We start from the raw sequence: 18,565 nt of genomic DNA, 5'->3' as shown, positions 1-18,565 counted from the left end.
TCTATAAAGGCTACAACACAGTCAAAAAAATCCACTAGCAATCAATTAATTTTAACTAAATCCTTAATGTTATTTCATACTATGCAGTATTTAACTCACTTCTTGTAATGGAATCATTAACACAAAGATTTTTATGTGTATATCCACACACTGCACTATATTCTCATCAAACAATTTATTTTTCTAAATGTTTTTTCGAAATCAATAAAAACCTGAGTTAGAAGGGCATTTTGTAGTTAACAAGTAAGAATTCACACATCTGATTCCAGGTAAGACCTTAAGGACATCTTCACTCTACACCTTGTACAAAGCAGAGATGCAAAGGGAACAGTGTGAGATTGAGTAGCACCTCTTTGTATGGATGATCCTTCTATTACTAGGTAAAATCAATGTACAAACTAAAACCTTGTTGGGGGCTAGGTTTCTTTCCTTTTGTTCCCTTTGAATGCTGTGGTTTGTTTGCCTTGTTGTACATACCAGTAAAGAACTGTTAGTCCTATTGTCAGACCTTTGCCTGAGAGCCCCTTAATTTCAAATCATAGTAATTCAGAGGGAAGAGGTTTACATTTTCCATTCCAAGGGAGGCTCCTGCCTTCCTTAGCAGACACTTGTCTTTCAAACTAAGACAAACCTTCACTGCAAAAACAGACTCTAGTCCAAGAGCCACATAAAAAATTATCAGGCCTGTTTTTTCCCCTTAGTTATGTGACAGCAAAATAATACTGACTGCAGCACTTAGTTATGTGACAGCAAAATAATACTGCAGCAGTATAGCAGCATGCAACTCAGTGGTTTTTTTTTGCAGAAGGGATAACATCTGAGCAATGGTATCAGATTTTGCCATGAAAAAAACAGTGGGGCTGAAAGTAGTTTAACAAAAATTCAAAATATTGATGCTTGGGCAGAGCCAGGTGAATTTTTCAATGGTTCCTTACTTCTCTAGAATCTAGGAACCTTCAGAGTCATAACATTTATAGTATGGCTTTTATGTTTGCACCTTTAAACTGAAGTCTTAAATACTACAAAAAATTACCTTCTGTTTTTCTCTGTAATCTTCACCTTCAAAGTTGTACAAGCTCATCTCTGTGTCCATAGTGAAATTTCGCAGGGAGCTCTCTCCCATTTTCTGCAATCGTTCATTCATTTCAGCTGTCTAAAATGAAAGGAAGATATTTTTAGGCTCACTCAAGCTATTTAATCTTCTCTGAAAAAAACAGCTTTCATCATTACTACAACATCCTCAATATCTTTTTCTGATTTTAACTTTTACTTACACTTTCTTCTAAAGAGAGATACCCATTGTCCTTTTCAATTTAGAGCAATTTGACTTCAATACTCTCCATTAAACTAAATTTATTATGCTGGGATGTAGTCCTACAACTGTACAATCTAACTTTAAAATTCAAATTAAATTTATGCCCATCTCCTTGGAGCTGAAATGGCAGTTCATTTTTTCATAGAGCTATCTATTACCTAATGAAGTTCCATAAGGACTTTGTGTCTGTCACAATTATTGGCATTAAATTTACATTTTACTAAAAGACCACAAAATAAGCAGTGCTTAAGACAGGATGCACACAGCATGAACCTTGAAAATAATTACAATCACTAATTCTACTTCAAAACTTTCATAATATTTAAAATCTGCACAAATAGTAAAGTAACAATAAATTTACATAATCAGATCTCATTCCATTTCGTGCATAGATATTTTGAATTCCATATTAAAAGGTTCTCTAACCTTCTTTTCACCTCTTTCCAAGATAGTGGTTATATCTTCTTCTGTCAGCTCACTGTCTTTGGAAGCAAACACGTGCGTGGCTCCGTGCCGGATCATCTGCAGCATTTCATCTTTTGCCAGTTTGTTGGACTGCTGGTCTATGAGCCTTCCTACAATCACAAGGAATATGTTGCAAGTTATAATGTGGGAGTTCTAGTAGGACCATGCAAGCAGTGCATTTTTTTACTTCACTGACAGAACAAGAAAGGAAAAACAGAACAACCATACAGAAAAAATACATTTTGCTCAAGATGAGAATTAACAGAAGTCTGGAACTTTGGGGAAAACTAAAAAAAACAACTTTGACTCAAGCCATAACAAAAAACATTTCACATTCATATAATCTGAATTTTACATGTAAGACCTTATTCTTACAAAGTTAGCTGAACTTTTAAGGTCACAATCTTATCTCAAGATGAAAAATTAAGAAGTATTCTATAATAACCACTAAGAAGTGCTTGACATTTTCAACACTCACATCACTGATTTCAACCCAATTTTCTAATTATTCTTCCCAAAATTTAATTGCTGTCCCAAAACTTCTCTTATCCTATCTCTTCTCATGCTATCAAAATTTTGACCATCATCCTTTCAGTAGCCCACCCTGTAGTAAATACAAACAACCCTAAAAACTTAGCTTGAGTACCTTAGTTTTGATAAACTATTCCTCTAAGTGCTTCCAAACAAAAATACACAAAGGTGTTTTATTTTTTTCAGTCAACTCTTCTGTGGTAAGAATCATATCATTATTTCAACTGCCATGGAACATACCTGATTTTTTTCTTTCTATCATATCACAAAACTAAGTAACATCTATTCAGCTGTAGTTTACTTTCCTCATTTAGACTCACTCTAAGTCTATGTCTACATTAATCAGAATTTTAAAATAATTCAGCTGAACAGGTGAATACCTTGCACATCAGGTTGATTTAGTACACTGCTATTATACACAAGGCCTGCTTTCTCTAACACTGTACATTTGTACAGTTATTTAACCATATTTTAAGGGACTGAACAATTCTGTTGCAGACAAACATATATAGCAGTTGATACCTTGTTGTATAACTATAGAGTCCAGTCTCAGTTTTATTTCAGCTCTTTCTACAATCCTCTCTTCAACAGTATTATCAGTGATAAGTCGGAACACCCGTACTGGTTTCTTTTGACCAATACGATGCGCACGATCCTAACAAACATAAATCAATGAGTGTTCAGCAACAAGAACTCACAGGCAATAGACAGTTAGCTTGCAGAAACAGCAGCCTCAAACCAGCATTGCACTTCTTGGTCCCTTGCCTATTCAAAAGCACAGATCACTGTAAAACCAGTATTCTGCTACTTACTTATACCTGGCTATTACATTTTTGAGTCATTCCATAGCAATAAATGCATCTCCCTCATTGTAAATGAAGACAAGTGAATGTCTGTCCAGACTGCAGCTGGGAAGTGGACACACAACAGTACATACATGCATACACTTGTATTGCTTTCAATGAATTCTGTCACTTGACACAGGTATTGACATTCTGCATCCCTGGCCTGAGCACATTAATTCCATGTGCAGAGTTCCTGCAGCCACAGCTCCAACACTGTGTTTGTAAGCCAAGCAAACAAGGTTTATGACTCACACACTACACTCATTTGTAACAAAACTTGTGGTTATCCTCTCTAGAAAACATGTCCTTTTAAATCAAAAAAAGTTAAACAGCTGTCCTTCAAGCTGTGGGTATCAGGATTTTCTCTTTAAACATGAGGTGTTAAATCTTTTACTCTCCTTCATAATATTCATTTCTTCCTGAAAACCCTACTGAAGTTCACAAATCACACAGTCTCCAGGAAGTTGGTCAACTATTGGCAGCCAACATGCATATCTAAAGGATGAGCTATTGATATTAAATATTTGATGTGCTGAAGTGCATTAAAAGAAAATTAAAAATTACAAACCACTGAACAAATACCTGCCCTACTAATCATGCAAGAAGGCTCACATGAGTTTTATTCCACATTAAACAAATTACAGACTCTATTTTTTTTACATTCAGCACTGAGAAAGAGAAGATTGGAGTAGGTTTAACCCAAAGGTAACTTCACCCTCCCAGCATCACCACCAAATGCCTTTAGGCTTATGCAAAAACAAAAAGTAAAACCTTAAACTTCCAAAATGACAAAAATAAGGCTGCATGCTTTTAGTTATCTGTTATTATTTTGGAAACAGTCCTCTATTATTGACTGTTCTCTTCTGAAAAGACAGAATTAAGAATAATTCTATACTTCTATTAACAATATTGACACAGTATTTTGATAGAAGTAATCTCTCATTATGAAAATAATTAAGACAAATATTTACAGACAAAAATCTACAATTTCCGTTCATGCCCTTTTATTCAACTCCTTTGGTTTTTGGTATTGTCTTGTGTGAACAAAAAGTAAAGAAAAATAACAAAAGTGCAAGTTCTGAAAATAGTTATACAAAATAGAACACTGACAGCTTAAACAAACAAATGTGTATTAGGGAGTTAACTCACCATGGCTTGCAGATCTACTTGAGGGTTCCAATCCGAATCATAAAGAATAACCACATCAGCAGTTGCCAAATTAATTCCAAGACCTCCAGCTCTGGTACTCAGCATGAAAATGAATTTACTGCTGTTAGGAGCATTAAATGTGTCAATTGCTTCCTGAGAGAAAAAAAAAAAAAGGTGTCACTAAAGTAAGAAATGTATGTCTGGACAGGTGAGAAAATCTGTACTGACTCCACAATATACTGTATTTTTCACTTAGCTGAGGATCAAATGAAACATACTGTGGACTTAGGCTAGGAAAAACATTCCCTTAGCAGCCTTTTAAAAACTGTAGCATTTCTGCTTTACTTTAAACAATGATGTGGCTACATAGATATATGTAAATAATAACTTATTAACCTAACACAAAGGTTTTTCTTGTTTGCATACAACTTTCCCACCTCTCTTTCCTCATGTGGTGTCTGCCCATCAAGCCTGCAGTACTCATAACCACGCCACATGCAATAGTCTTCCAAAATATCCAGCAAACGAGTCATCTGACTGAACAGCAGAACTCTGGAACCTGACAGAACACACAGGGTTTTGACATTCATTTCATGTTTTCACATTGATCTTATCACAGAGCTACTAGAGAGCATGACTGAGAATTTATGTGAAATATTCTGTACTATGCCTAAATTAAATAAGTCTTCTCAAGTTATTTTTCTGGTAGTGATTAAAACACTCAAGAATATTACTTGATAAATTATAGAGGAGAAATATACAACCAAAGAAGCAGAACACTTAAATCCATTGTAAGGAAATCTGTGCTGACTGATGCACATAGATGAAATAATCCTATCATCATGAATTGTCTTACAGAAAGGAGAAGGGAGGCTCTACTCTTTCTTTCCTTCTGCTTCTCCATATTTTTAGTCTTACTCATCATTCCCATAAAAATTCTTTCCCTTCATGTGTTAAGATCTACAGAAAACTAATTTTCAAGAAAAACCTCAGAGAAAGTGATGAATACATTCACTGCAGGAGAGGCTAAACCTGTGCTGGTTTTGAGAGAGACTTTAACTTAGAAGGAGCATTCAGATCACTGCTGTCCACAAACAGTACTCACCCTGCTCTCTGAGTTTTGCCAGCAGCTTATCCAGAACTAACATTTTCCCACTGTTGGTGATGAGATGAGTGTCAGTGGTGTAAGGAGGGCCGGGCTCAGCACCATCAAACAGGTAAGGATGGTTACAGCACTTCCGCAGCTGCATCAGAATATTCAGCAGGCGCATCTTATCCATCTTGCCAGCTGAATTCAGGATATCAATGTCTTTCATCAGGATCCTGGTGTACCTGAGGTTTGAAGGGCAGTTTTAAACAACTTTCTGGTTTTTAATTCAATGAATGAATTAAACCCTGTAATATCACCATTCTTATTTATGTGGGAGTTGGCTTTGTTTATGTAACAATGAGCTACATCACTAAGAAACATCTGACTGATAATAAGGATTTCCAAATTCATACCTAAATACGAAAGGGAATCTCTCTGCGAGTGACAATGATCTGCCCTGGATTATTTTACACTTCCATTTTAGTAGTACATAGTGGATTAAAAATATCATTTATTTGACAGAAATTGCTACACTGACCTGGCTCCTTGTCTCATATCTCTTCTGGGTATGTAGCTCCTCAAGGTTTTCTAATTTCAGGTTAAGACATTTTGGTGCATAAATACTTGGATCAAAAGAGAGAGCTTAGGAGGCATTTGTTCTTTCACATAAACTCAAGGAAGGAAAAAATTTCTCCTTTCTTCCTCCCAGCTCTTTTCATTACCCTTCCTGAGCTCTCTGAAACTTGTGCATTTTTTACAAAAGCCCTAAGACAGCTATAAATAAGTTTCTCTGACTGTCTCAACATGCAAATGTAAGGAAAAAAGTATCAGTGTGAAGAGCTATAGTGTTTATCAGAAAAGAATCTTACTTTGATGTAAATAACTCACCATTCTCTCTGCATTTTGCTGAGCCCAAGATAAATTTTCACTTCTTTCTTTGGAGGCAAACTCTTTTCTACTTCACCTTTTATGCGACGTAAGAGAAATGGCTTCAAAACCTACACAAATTAAGATGTTTTACATAGATAAATGTATAAAACTGACTGCTACAAATACACTAACAGATTCAATTATCTGATATTTATCCAGAACTAATCAGGATCTATTGCTGTCATGGTGACTCCATGAAAAATTCTGCAAAACGTTGTCCAGCAATGACTAAACTCACACATAAATATGTGTATCCCTATATAAGGATTGCCAGAATCATCCCAGTTGTTATCTTAAGAAGAGGCAAAACTCTTAAGTTTATAAAATTTAATCCTTTTTAATATAAGCCCTGCTTCATTTCCACTAGCAGGGACAAAACACACCAACATTTCAAGTATAAGCAATGCATGTTGTAGGCTCTCTGACCTCTTTTGCTACTGCAAAAAATGTCTTATCTCACACACAGTAAAACAAAGGTTAAGGCATGCCTTTATTCAGATTAACATGACATGTATCAGTGTACTATTCACAATAATAAATGGTTTCAAAAAGATCTCAAAATTCTTCATTTCCACATCTTATGTTCAGATTTTGTCTGCTTCAAACAGTAACACACAAACAGTAGTACCTATGACAGGAAGCTTAATTAATGAAAATTCTGATAGGCATTCCTGTAACTAAAAACCTTCATGTTCATTTTTTCAACTTTGAGATGAAGGGGAAACTAATCTGGTTTTCTTCTTTACAGTGTGCATGCTAATGATGACACGTGATTACAGCTTTAATTACTTACAGCATGAAGTCTTTCTACAAGTTTCTGATCACCAAGGCAATTTTTAGTGTCAAACCATGAGTCAAAATCCTGTGATGAGAAACAGCACAATTGGTAAGAACAGTTTATCATTTGCACTTTTAACAGACACATATTGACTCTCTTTCATTCCAGCCAAGAGTGGCATAAATCTTGAGACAAATTACGTCTGTGAAAGAAAAACCAGTCTGCAATTCTGTGCCATCCTCCCATACGTTGTAACATTTGAGTCAAGTGCATCACACTGCAGACAACACACCATTATACTCTGCTTAATATACAACAACTTTCCATGCTCATCACTGCAGTGTCTAAGTGCTTCCCTTCAGTGCTCATGTGATGATGGGCCAAAAAGTTAAAAAAACACCAACTTAAATCTTTAAGAAAATGAGATGGACAGCAGAGCAAAAATAACATAATCAAGTAATACAAGCACAAAGAAACATTAACAGTAAAAGAGAAGAAAGATTATTCAAGTTCTAAATTTTAAAAAAAGGCTTATGTCTATTTGGATGCTTCATATTCTTGCTACTTCATTGCTTTCTCAAATTCTGCATAATTCTTGATCTATTTAAGATATTGCATTTGCTGTTAATGGTCTGAGGCCTCATCCACACCAGTAGAATGCACTGTTTCAACTAGGTAGAGTAAAAAAAGCAGTCTACAGTAAGCCACAGAGCTTTCCCTGAACCTGGGTCATGCACAATGTCCATCTCCTACTAGGCTGGTCATTCTTCTACTGACAGCAGCCTGGAAATCAAAATAATAACACTGTACTTCCAAACATCAACTTACATCTGCAGAATTGAAGACATCAGGTAAAAGGAAATTGAGTAATGCCCACAGCTCATGGAGGTTATTCTGTAAAGGAGTTCCTGTAAGCAGCAATCGATTTGTTGTCTTGAACTCACGCACAATCTCTGACAGCTGGAAACACAACGCAGTTATCAACACCATCTACACTACAGCACAGGCAATCAGTTTTTGAAACCTAAAACAATGTCAATTAAACTTAGAGACAGTGAGCTACCTATGAAATTCACATTTACCACCCAATAGCTTATTGCTTTTATTTTAAAAAAACACCACAGCTAACACTTCAAATCTGCTCAAATCAAATGCATCTTTTTTTTTGCAAACTAACTCCCAAGTATGAAACAATTTCAAATTTACCTTAGACTTCTCATTCTTTATTCTGTGGGCTTCATCAATTACCAGGTACCTCCAGTTAAATTTCTTGAAGACTGATTTCTCTTTAATTACCATTTCATATGATGTAACACAAACATCCCATTCACCAGGCATCATAACATCACGGATAAATGCAGCCTAGAGCAGAAGAACTGGATTAGTAAGCATTTATAAATATGAACAAATTTTATGGCATTCAGGGAAAGCTGTCTCCATCACCATCACTGATGCTCTAAACTAGCACACAAAATTCATCTGAAACATCTTCTCGGTAACTGAAAGTTACTGTAAAAAAAGCCTTCAATCCTTTGTACTTCAAGCACAGAGAAAGCTGGAGTTAAGCAAAACACAAATTAGTTCCTACTCAAAATTAGCTATTAGCTCTTCAGCATCATTTCTCTGTAATTCAAATAGAGTATATACAACCAAAAGGGGAAAAAACCCTTCTGAATTAACTTGTCCAGAGATACAATCACAGAAGTGTATCAAACCAACTTATATAGTCCATTCCCAACTATCTCCTCTCTTCCCCAGATAGCTCCCCCCTCTGTCCCATCTCTGTTGTGCAAGGTCCTTTCACATCAAAAAACACCATCCCATAGGCCTGGTGCACCTGAGTGAGGCCATTTCCTCTTGTCCTATCACCTACAAAAACAAGTTCCCTCAGCTGCTCCTCCTAAGCTCTGTTCCCTCCTCTGAACACACTCCAGCCCCTCAGTACAAGGGGACAGTCACTGCCCTGGTCCTGCTGGCCACACCATGGCTGGTACAAGCCAGGATGCCACTGGCCTTCCTGGCCACACTGCCAGCTCCTATTCCCTTCCTAGAACCTTTCCAGCCTCAAGCAGTAACAGGCAGCCATGCAATCCATATGAGCAGCTACAGAATTCACAGAAACATCCAGCTTGTTCATCCACTTCAGTTAGAAAAACATTCTATATCTATTTTAAGGCCTTCACAATGAAAGATGAAAAGCTCTACAGCACAATCCTAGTTACAAGGCCAGGCAGGCTTATAAAATACAAGAGTGGGAAAAGTCACCTGAAAAAAGGTGAAGGAAGAGGTAACAAAGTGAGTGCAATAAAGAAAAATGAGTGCACACTGTCACATTACAAATATGGAAGAGAGATAAAAAATAGGTGCAAAAGTCAAAGAGAAAGACAACAGAAAAACAGACAACTCAAAGGGCTGTACTCAGATCCTAGTCTATTATTTAATCTACTGATTTTCAGTTTTCCCTCCAAGTCACAAGCATAACATTTTGCATTTTCAACATTAATGCAGTAAAGATTACTAAAATATACTGTAATTAAGGAAATAGCTTAGGGAGAATTCCAAGTACCCAACTGATATTTTTTGCCAAATAATGCATAAATTTCTGAAATGTGAAGCACTTACTCTGGCATCTTTATCTCCAATAAGGCAAACAGCACGTAAGGATGGAACCCAGCGCTTGAATTCATTCATCCAGTTATGCAAAGTTGATTTTGGAACTAGAACCATGTGTGGCCCAGGAATGTTCCTGTAATGCTTCAGATAGCCTAATAAAGCTATTGTCTGTAGAGTCTTACCAAGCCCCTGCATTGACAAAGAGGAAAGAAACTTGCTGAAGTGAAATAACATAAAGAAATACTTTCAAACCATTTTTTTACTATATAATTCTGCCATTTGTTTAAAGCAAACTACACAAAAAATGTTTGCAATGGAATTTCTTTCATTACAATTTCAGATTTGAAAAACCAGACTGCTGTAGAATGAAACATACTACTGCATGTACATGAAATACTTTAAGCACTTCAATGTTGTATTTTGTTCAATAATTACTACCAAAAAATCCAGAAGATGACTGCTTACCATTTCGTCTGCCAGAATGCCATTAACTCCATTTTCATACAATGAGATCATCCAGTTCAAACCTCTAACCTGATAATCTCTAAGTGTTCCTCCTTTCACATCTGTAAATGCAAGATTCCTCTAAGTAGAAAAATACTAATTCAAAGTAGAACATTTCAATTGCAATCTGCTCAGAGTTTTGTTACACCAAATCAGAGAAGTGTTAACCATGCTTACATGAAGGGGACTCCTCAAACCGAATGCACACGTTGGAGCTTTTCCGGCTCTCGGACAAGAGCTCCTCATCCTCCTCCTGCTCCGTGCGCCTGTGGCGGTACCTGAACAAAGAGCCCAACGCTGATGTGTGAACAAACCGCTTCAAAACACTGCTACAAACTCCAGCTCACAACAGAAACAATCACTGACCCACACTGGCAGGGTTCTGGTATCCTGACCCATCCTGTTAAAATGTTACTCCTCAGGAGTCATTCCAGCTTTAATCAGAAAGGGTGATACGAAGCCCTCTCTTTCAGAGCCACAGCTCTAATCTGACAATATTGTGAGTTCTCTGAGGCATTTTTAATGAGCAACATGGACATACAAGATACATCAGTGGTGGCCTTAGACTCCATTATCTGATAATGACAAAGTTCAGAAAAATCACATATTTGCATTTTTAAAAAATTAAAATTTCTAAAATAGAGTGTAATTTTGTAACATTAAAAAAAAAACTGTTGCTTGTTACTTCAAGACCTGTCAGAGGCACTACAGGCAGGCTCTGCTGCAATACTAACACAGACAGAGCAGTGGGGAGAGCCAGCTGGGGCTGAGGATCCAACATCCCCACTACATGGGCACTGCCTTGTCACAACCTGGTCTAGCCCCACCCTGCTCCCACTGACTGGTGCACAACCAGCTGGGTCACATCAGGTGGATTTCTGATGCCCCTTCAGCATCATGCAAAAGAAATTCAATTTGTGTTTTCCAAAGTCACCCCACAATACAGACCAAAGCATTTTACATGGCAAGAATCAGGAAACTTGCTTTAGAAGTGCCTTTCTGATCCAAGGTCACACTTATGTTGGTTGAGCAGATGATGCTTTCAAACCAACCAGCTTTTAAAGAAATTGATACCCCACTAATAGGAAATTGTCTGGATTTACTGAAAGTACAATTTCTATGTACAATCTCTACACAAATTATATTAAAAGTCTAAGTTGTTTGAACATGTAAGAAGCCAGAAATAAAAATAAAACATACTCCCCAGCTGAAATCAAACTCTGTTTTTCATCTTTCTTCATCCGTGGCCGACCCAGCTTGACTTTCAGTGGAGACGTTGGTGATTTTTGTGCTGCAGGTTGAATGAAATGTGCAAAAAGTTCTGTCTGCTTCAGGAGGAATTCAAACCTTTTTGCTCGATCTGCTTTCTAGTTTCCAAAGTGGAGAAGAGAATAAAAAAACAAAAAAAGAAAAATAAATAACTTTTCTTCATAAAAGTGTATTTTTGTTACAAAACAGAATTCAGACACTCATGAGAACAACTTGTATGAGGAAAGACTGACAAGACCATCTGTCAGACAGCTCAGAGGACTACAAGCATTGTGAAACAGAGCTGGAGCTGCTTCATGGCACACCAGCAGTGGTGAAGGGATGCTTTAATCTTTGCCCACAAAAGATAAAGACAAAACTAAAGTTATGACTTGCAGTAAGGGATGAAATCCTAACCTTGCTCATCAGTGGCAGAACTTTCATCAGCTTCAAGGCTAACAGGATTTGATCAAAAACAACAATGTAGTAGCTCTGCTTTTAGAACTATTTCTGAAGTAATGGTTGAACTGCTTTCACTCAAGTTTGTGAATTTTGCTGTCAGATTTCAAATTTTGAGCATTTCAGTTTTGCCATCTCAATGGGGCACACGCACTTTATTTACTATGTCATGCAGGAAAAACATGGTCTTCCTTTTACTTAGAAGGTAACATGTTACATCATTTTAAAGAAAAGTAAGAAAAAAAATGCAAATTCTATCTGAGAGAATGCAGGTTCCAAGGAAAAAGCTGTGGAGGAAGCTACATTGTGGCAGTTTTGTGTTGCCCTTGGGATGCCTTTTGCAGCTGCAGTGTGCCTGTGGCTCTTCACGTCCCTGTGATCTCATTCACATCCCATGATATCAGACAAAGACAGAAGTGAATCCGTAGTTCTGCATCGTTTCCAAGGAACACCCGACCCCCGGAACGCCTTTCTGCAGGTGGCTTACAACAAGCAAGAATCAACAGCAGCAGGATCGCCGCCCAGAGGGCAGCAGAGCGCTCCGGGCGTGCAATGCACGATGGTGCCACACGAGGGCACCGCGCTTCTTTAACAGCACCACAGGAACAGCTTTACCGAGATCTGCGGGGGAAAATTACTGCTTTTTATTATCAGATCGTTTCTGCAAATAACTTGAGAACCGAATACGATGTAAATATCAAGTAAAACCTTTATGAAAAAGAAATTATAGAAGGGGGAAGTAGAGGCATTGATGTTTATGATCATCAGTATAAAAACAAATCCATTCCGAGGATTCATAGTTAACAAATAACACATGATGGTTTTGGCAAAATAATCACTGTTGGTAAGAACCTATGTTGGATGAAACAAGATAATTTTCTGCCTGCAATATCATAGGCTTAGTATAAACAGTATGTCTTGATAAAACAGTAAAGGTCTAGCTCACAACTGCATAATTGATAAAAGGTAAATTTTTTTGGTATCTAATCCCTTTGCCTTAAGAAAACTGAACTAACACTGTAATTTAGGGAAGTTGTAAAGTCATGGATTACTGTGAAACAAGTTTAGCTGTTTACTCAATTCATTCTCAAGGAACAGATTCACTGTGGCTCTTCAGCTATCAATTAGGTGTTCATACATGTAGGTATCAATTTTTCTATGTCTAACAGTTGTATTCTTCCCTGACTTCTGAAATATCCAGTGCTTTCAGACTCTACTGTAATTATTTTGCATCCATTTAACATTAAAGCCTTTAAAAACAATGCAAGACAGAGGTACCAGCTTAAACCAGGAACTTACTACAAATGTCATCCAGGGTGTCCTGCAGGTTTTTGCCTCTTTGTACCACAGAAGTTACCAGAAGTTACCCTGTTACATCCCCTCTCCAGCATTACAAGCTCCCAGCATTGGTGTCATGGACAAATCCTCTTTTGCATTGTTATGGCACACATATTATGGGGCACTGAAATATTTAAAGCCTTGTTTTTAGATGAGACAAACTGGCAGCTTCAGTGTTTCAATTAAGTAAGAAGCAGCTTAAGGATGCCTCTGACATGACCCAAGGAGTCACCAAATAAAACTGGCAGAGACAATTCAAAACTAAATGGGGAGAGCTGTAAATATAAAATGTCATTGAACAGTAACTCCTTACCACAGATGGGTGTGGATAACTAAAAAAGAAACCACAAAACCAAAAATCCACTGACAACTACTGAGTATAAAAACCACAGGGTACAACTCCAAAAACCATGCAGACAAAAGCAGTTGGAAGAATGGGGCAGTATTTAACAGAACCACCACTACCTGACATGTGTCCCTCACTGTGAGAGACACGACATGGACATCGAAATTAATCTTGATTTGGTTATTTTCTGACACATCCAGGCTGCAGTAACTCCCTGTAACTGTGCAGATCCTGCTCCAACAACCAAGTGCCATAAAAAGCTGCAGGACATTTTCTCATGAAAGCACTTACCATCTTCTCTTCATATTCTGGGTCAACTTCTTTTTCAGGTCTAGCTGCCTTTGGAGGAAGTTTGAGTTGGAATGGGGGATCATTTTTCTGGAATTCAAAAGTTAAACATTTTATAAATACCAGTTTATTTACTTTTTTAGCAAAATGTATCAAACTGAACAAACCTACAATCTGCAAGGCAAGCATGCTACTTTTTAAAAATAATTATTTCAAAATTAAATGAGTGCATTAATCATATCATTTCACCTAAAGCAAAACTTCATGTCCAGAATGAAACTAAAGAGCCCATATTTATCCCTACACACAGGATCCAAATTGAAAGAAATGAAGTTTACTGAACAGCATGAAGTTTAATCTTTCACAGGGATCTCACTGTAAATGCATAAGGTTTAATATCTTGAAAAGATATTTTAAAAAACTTAAAAGTTTTGGTTTCTAAATGTCAGATTCCTAATTTTAAGTTGCTGACACTTGCATTTTGGTTGAGTTTTGTCTGTTTCCACTTCTAGATGAATTGTCACAAGTTCAATTGGAAACACAGCTTAACTACACTAAACCTTAAACCTAGGAAGATACACAACCAACCAATTCAATCCAGGCAGCAACAACTCCATGGTACACTCTCAGACAGCAGAACCACTTCATTTACTATACATGAAAAAAATCTATGAAATTGTAACTAAAATGTAACTTTTGTAGTTTATGAGATTCATGCCTGTCTTCAATTGAGAAGCTCAAAGCAGCTTTTCCACAACTATATTGGTAAAATGATGAAGTGGTAGATTTTTTCCCCTCCTAATTAAGGAAAACTTTCCTAATTGGTCTTTGAAATATGCCAATAAAAAATAAACCTGTTTTGACATGCATTAAATTCTAAAAATGTTTTTGTGAAGCTCTGAATAAACTGGAAGGAGCTGCAAGAGTGCATGTCTGCATAAAATATAACAGTGCAGAGCATAAATCTGCTTTAACTATCAGACTACTATTAAATACATTAAAATAATAATTACTCTAAACTATTCAGGGTCCAGAAGCAAAACCAGGCCAAAATGGTACCAAATATTTAAAAATCTGTCAAGCAACATTGCATTTAAATTTCAGAAGTGTTACTGATAAATACACATGCCAGCTTCTTCTTTAAGCACAACCATGCAAAAGGGAGGAATATTTTCTGAAGTCAGAGATTCCTCTTTCAAGTTTGGCCCAAAGCCATAATTCTCTGCAGAGGTGAACAGTTCTTAGTGTATAATGAAGCTGCTTGACAGCTTAATGATTTTATAAATGCTCCAGCTCACCTGTGCAAGGCCAAATGTTGCAAATAGGTAATTTAGAAATATTAGAAATATTCTATTCACTAAAATATTCTTCAGTCACATAGATAATCAGCTCATCTTAGAAAGTAAAGTTACTCCAACATAGCACATCTGTATCACCAAAGAGAGGTGATACAGATGTGGATATTCACATCTCCATTACATCACTAAACAACACACACTCCAAAAAGAGAGACTGACATTGCTAATATCAGGTCCAGTCCCTCAAGTGAAGTGTTAAATTATTCCTTAAATGAAAACAAATTGACAATAGGCCATTTCAGGCATCTCCCTCACCTGCCCTAGAAATAAATTAGATAGATTTTGTGTTACTGGAAAAAAGCTGTCTGTCTACCTCATGTAAGAATGAAGTTTCTTCAAGCAGAACAACTCAATATTATGAGAATCCCTTAAAACAAAGTTTTTCAAGTAAATTGCAGTGCAATATTATTTTTCTAAGCCCCAAGGCAGACAGCTGCAATGTCAGTTCTGTTCTTACTCAGATTATCCCAGAAGGATAAAACTTATGGTGGCATACAAATCAAATTTATTCTGAAAGATATATCCTGGATACATTCTGATTTATTCTGAATAACACACTCTGAGTTAAAACAGTAAATGAGCTGACCTATTGCTGCAGCCACAGCACAATAAAATCCCAGTGTACACCTTGCCCTTAAAGAGAAAACACTGTCCCTGCCTCCCCCCACCTTCTTATTGCAGTGTTTCTGCTGAATATTGATGGACAGGCATCATAGCCAGACTTGCTTCTGCATAATGCTCTGAATTACAAAACTCTACACTTTGACAATTACTAAATTTTGGTATGAGTAACAATACACCCCCCTAACAACTGGACCACGTAGCTTTATACAACACAGAAACATAAAATATCTCACAAGGTCTGAGTTTTTCCTAGAAACTTTACACAACACATCTTCATCACATAGAGGGCTGACCTGTCAGGAACCAGGACAGCAGAAGCCTCAGTGCAATTTACCAGCACAAAAGTAGTTTCATTTTTAGCTCAGGAAACTCATCAGTAACAATCTGTCTCTACTCTAGAATCTATTTCCATTATAGATTTGACAGTCCCCTGAAAACTGCTGTCATTTAAACACCTTACAACATCCACACAGCACTTTCAAAGGATCCTGAGTATTCCAAAGATACAAAATACTCCCCTTAAAATCTCCAATATTAAACTACCCTAAACAGAGTTCCCAAATTCAGGCTGAGAGATTTCTTTCCAGAAAGTTTAACAGTGCCAAAGTGAGGAGGCCCCATGAACACCTAAATAAACAACTGGGAACAAGAACTGCTGCTGCTTTAGCTGACTTTACCCTTGCAACTTGTGCTACTGAAAACTCTGAAAAGATGCACTAAGAATAATTAAGATTCCTTCTGTGTTCAACTCACATATACAAGGTGGAAATACATTTCCAAACAGCCAGTAAGGCAGTTTTGGTATTACAACAAAGACTATTTATGAAGTAAAACACTGACAGGGGAGCACAGCACAACAGGTTGCACGACTGCCGCTGTTATGCAGATGCTGTGACTGTACAGTTGACATGCATAAAATTTTGCAGAGTAAGTTGCATAAAATAAAGAAATAGCCTTTAAACATTTGCTCTTGAGCAACCAAGTAAAGTGTCCCATAACTGTTTGTATACATAATAATAAAATAAAGCTTCAAACATTCTTTACAGAAAATGGACTGTCAGTAACTGAGATAAAACACCTGAATGTACTCTTATCATTAGTTCCACAATTTTTTCCAGTAACATAAATATATGATGTACGGTCCTCATTCCATTAAGTTTTTTCTAAGATTCATTCGTCGGGTTAAACCTTGTTCTGTTTCCAAGGATACCTGAATACGTCACTTTCTACATGCCTGTGTCTTTCTTCCAAAAACCTAAGGAGAGGCGGCTGGCAGCCATACGTGCTCTCTCGAGGGCTGTATTCTGCACCAGGGCACCATTCGAGCTGTGCAGGGGCAGCGAGAAGCCCCGACCCCTGCCAACTCTCCGGGCAGCCCTCCCGCCATTCCCTCCCCGAGCCCTCGGAGCTCCGGGACAGCGTTCCCCGGGCCGCGGGAAAGGAAACAACAGGGCGGGGGGCTCCGGCAGCCGGACCCCGCAGGCCGCGGGGCTGGAGGGGCTCCGTACGGGCCCCAGGGCTGCAGGGCCGGGCCGCGGGCACGGCAGGGCGGCGGGAACGGCGGCCGCGGCGATGCCGCAGGGCAGGCTCGGGGCCGGGGGTGTGCCCGGCCCGCAGGGCGCCCGCGGGCCGCGGCGGAGGGGCCCGGGCGGCCTCAGGGCCGGGGCGGCGCGGGCCGAGCAGGGGCTGCAGGAGGGGGCGACCGGGGCAGGCTCCACCACCCGCAGGGCCCCCCGGAGCGGAGCGGTACCTCCTCGGGGCCGGGCTCCGGCGCGGCGGCCGTGGCGGAGGACGTGGAGGCGCGGGGCTCCTCGCCCGGGCCCGGCTCCATGTTGAGCTCGGCGGGCACCGGGGGGGCGGGGGCGGCCCCACCGCCCCTCGCGCCGGGCGGCCCCGCCCCTCCGGCCGGCCCGCGCCGCGCGGCTCTCGCGATAACTGCGCGGGTCTCGCCATGGATGTGCGGGCCTGGCGCTGCTGGGCTGGCCCGCCCGCCCCAGTGACACCGCGGCTCCCTCAGAGCTGCACGGAGCCTCAGCCCGCATTGGGGTCCGATGGACCTTAACGATCATCTTGTTCCACCCACCGGCCATGGGCAGGGACATTTTGCACTATCCCAGGTCGCTCCAAGCTCCATCCAACCTGGCCTTGGACGCCTCCCGGTGTGAAAAACCCCTATCACTTGTTTTTAAAATTTTAAAAGTGTAATAGTAATAAAATGATAATAAAAATAGTAATACAATTAGAGTAATAATAATTTGGATAAATTGAATTAGGACAGTATGAGACAATAAAGACAAAGAGTTACAGACGTCCAGGTACCTTTTTCTGGTCAGCACGAGCCCGAAAAAGGACACCCGTTAACAAAGGATTAACCCTTAAAAACAATAACCTGTTGCATATTCATACACCTCATACACGATGCATAAATTCCATTCAAATACAGGATTCTGTCTGGTCATCATCAACTTCTTCCTCTGAATCCTAACAGCACCTTTGAGGCGGCAAGAAGTTCGTTTCTTCTGATAAGAGAGCAATAAATTCTTTTTCTCTGAGAGATTTAGGTGTCCTGTGGCTGCTACCTCGCTGCGAGTCCTTTCTTTAAAAAAAGTATCCTACATAGCATCGTTTCTATTTTATCATTTTTTATAACCTAAAACTATATTTAACACACTACTTAAGAGAAT

At 38.8% G+C, this 18,565-nt stretch overlaps 1 protein-coding gene across 1 annotated transcript in view; it reads right to left on the bottom strand.

Moving 5' to 3' along the window:
• LOC129125717 (SNF2 related chromatin remodeling ATPase 1) overlaps window positions 1-17,793 on the bottom strand; it is a 33,148-nt gene extending 15,355 nt beyond the window's left edge. The window contains exons 1-16 of the mRNA XM_054641301.2: window positions 17,632-17,793; window positions 13,903-13,989; window positions 11,421-11,587; window positions 10,398-10,498; window positions 10,182-10,282; window positions 9,726-9,905; window positions 8,310-8,465; window positions 7,932-8,063; window positions 7,119-7,187; window positions 6,284-6,393; window positions 5,411-5,637; window positions 4,743-4,864; window positions 4,306-4,458; window positions 2,834-2,966; window positions 1,742-1,890; window positions 1,034-1,153 (exon numbers count right to left, since the gene is read on the bottom strand). Of these exons, the coding sequence (XP_054497276.1) occupies window positions 1,034-1,153; window positions 1,742-1,890; window positions 2,834-2,966; window positions 4,306-4,458; window positions 4,743-4,864; window positions 5,411-5,637; window positions 6,284-6,393; window positions 7,119-7,187; window positions 7,932-8,063; window positions 8,310-8,465; window positions 9,726-9,905; window positions 10,182-10,282; window positions 10,398-10,498; window positions 11,421-11,587; window positions 13,903-13,989; window positions 17,632-17,712 (2,088 nt within the window). The 5' untranslated portion in view covers window positions 17,713-17,793. The remainder of the gene's footprint in view (window positions 1-1,033; window positions 1,154-1,741; window positions 1,891-2,833; window positions 2,967-4,305; window positions 4,459-4,742; window positions 4,865-5,410; window positions 5,638-6,283; window positions 6,394-7,118; window positions 7,188-7,931; window positions 8,064-8,309; window positions 8,466-9,725; window positions 9,906-10,181; window positions 10,283-10,397; window positions 10,499-11,420; window positions 11,588-13,902; window positions 13,990-17,631) is intronic.
• Between the last annotated feature and the right edge of the window lie 772 nt (window positions 17,794-18,565).

This window comes from Agelaius phoeniceus, chromosome 14 (genome assembly GCF_051311805.1).
Source record: "Agelaius phoeniceus isolate bAgePho1 chromosome 14, bAgePho1.hap1, whole genome shotgun sequence".
Lineage (NCBI taxonomy): Eukaryota > Metazoa > Chordata > Aves > Passeriformes > Icteridae > Agelaius > Agelaius phoeniceus.
This window is presented reverse-complemented; position numbering and strand designations above follow the sequence as displayed.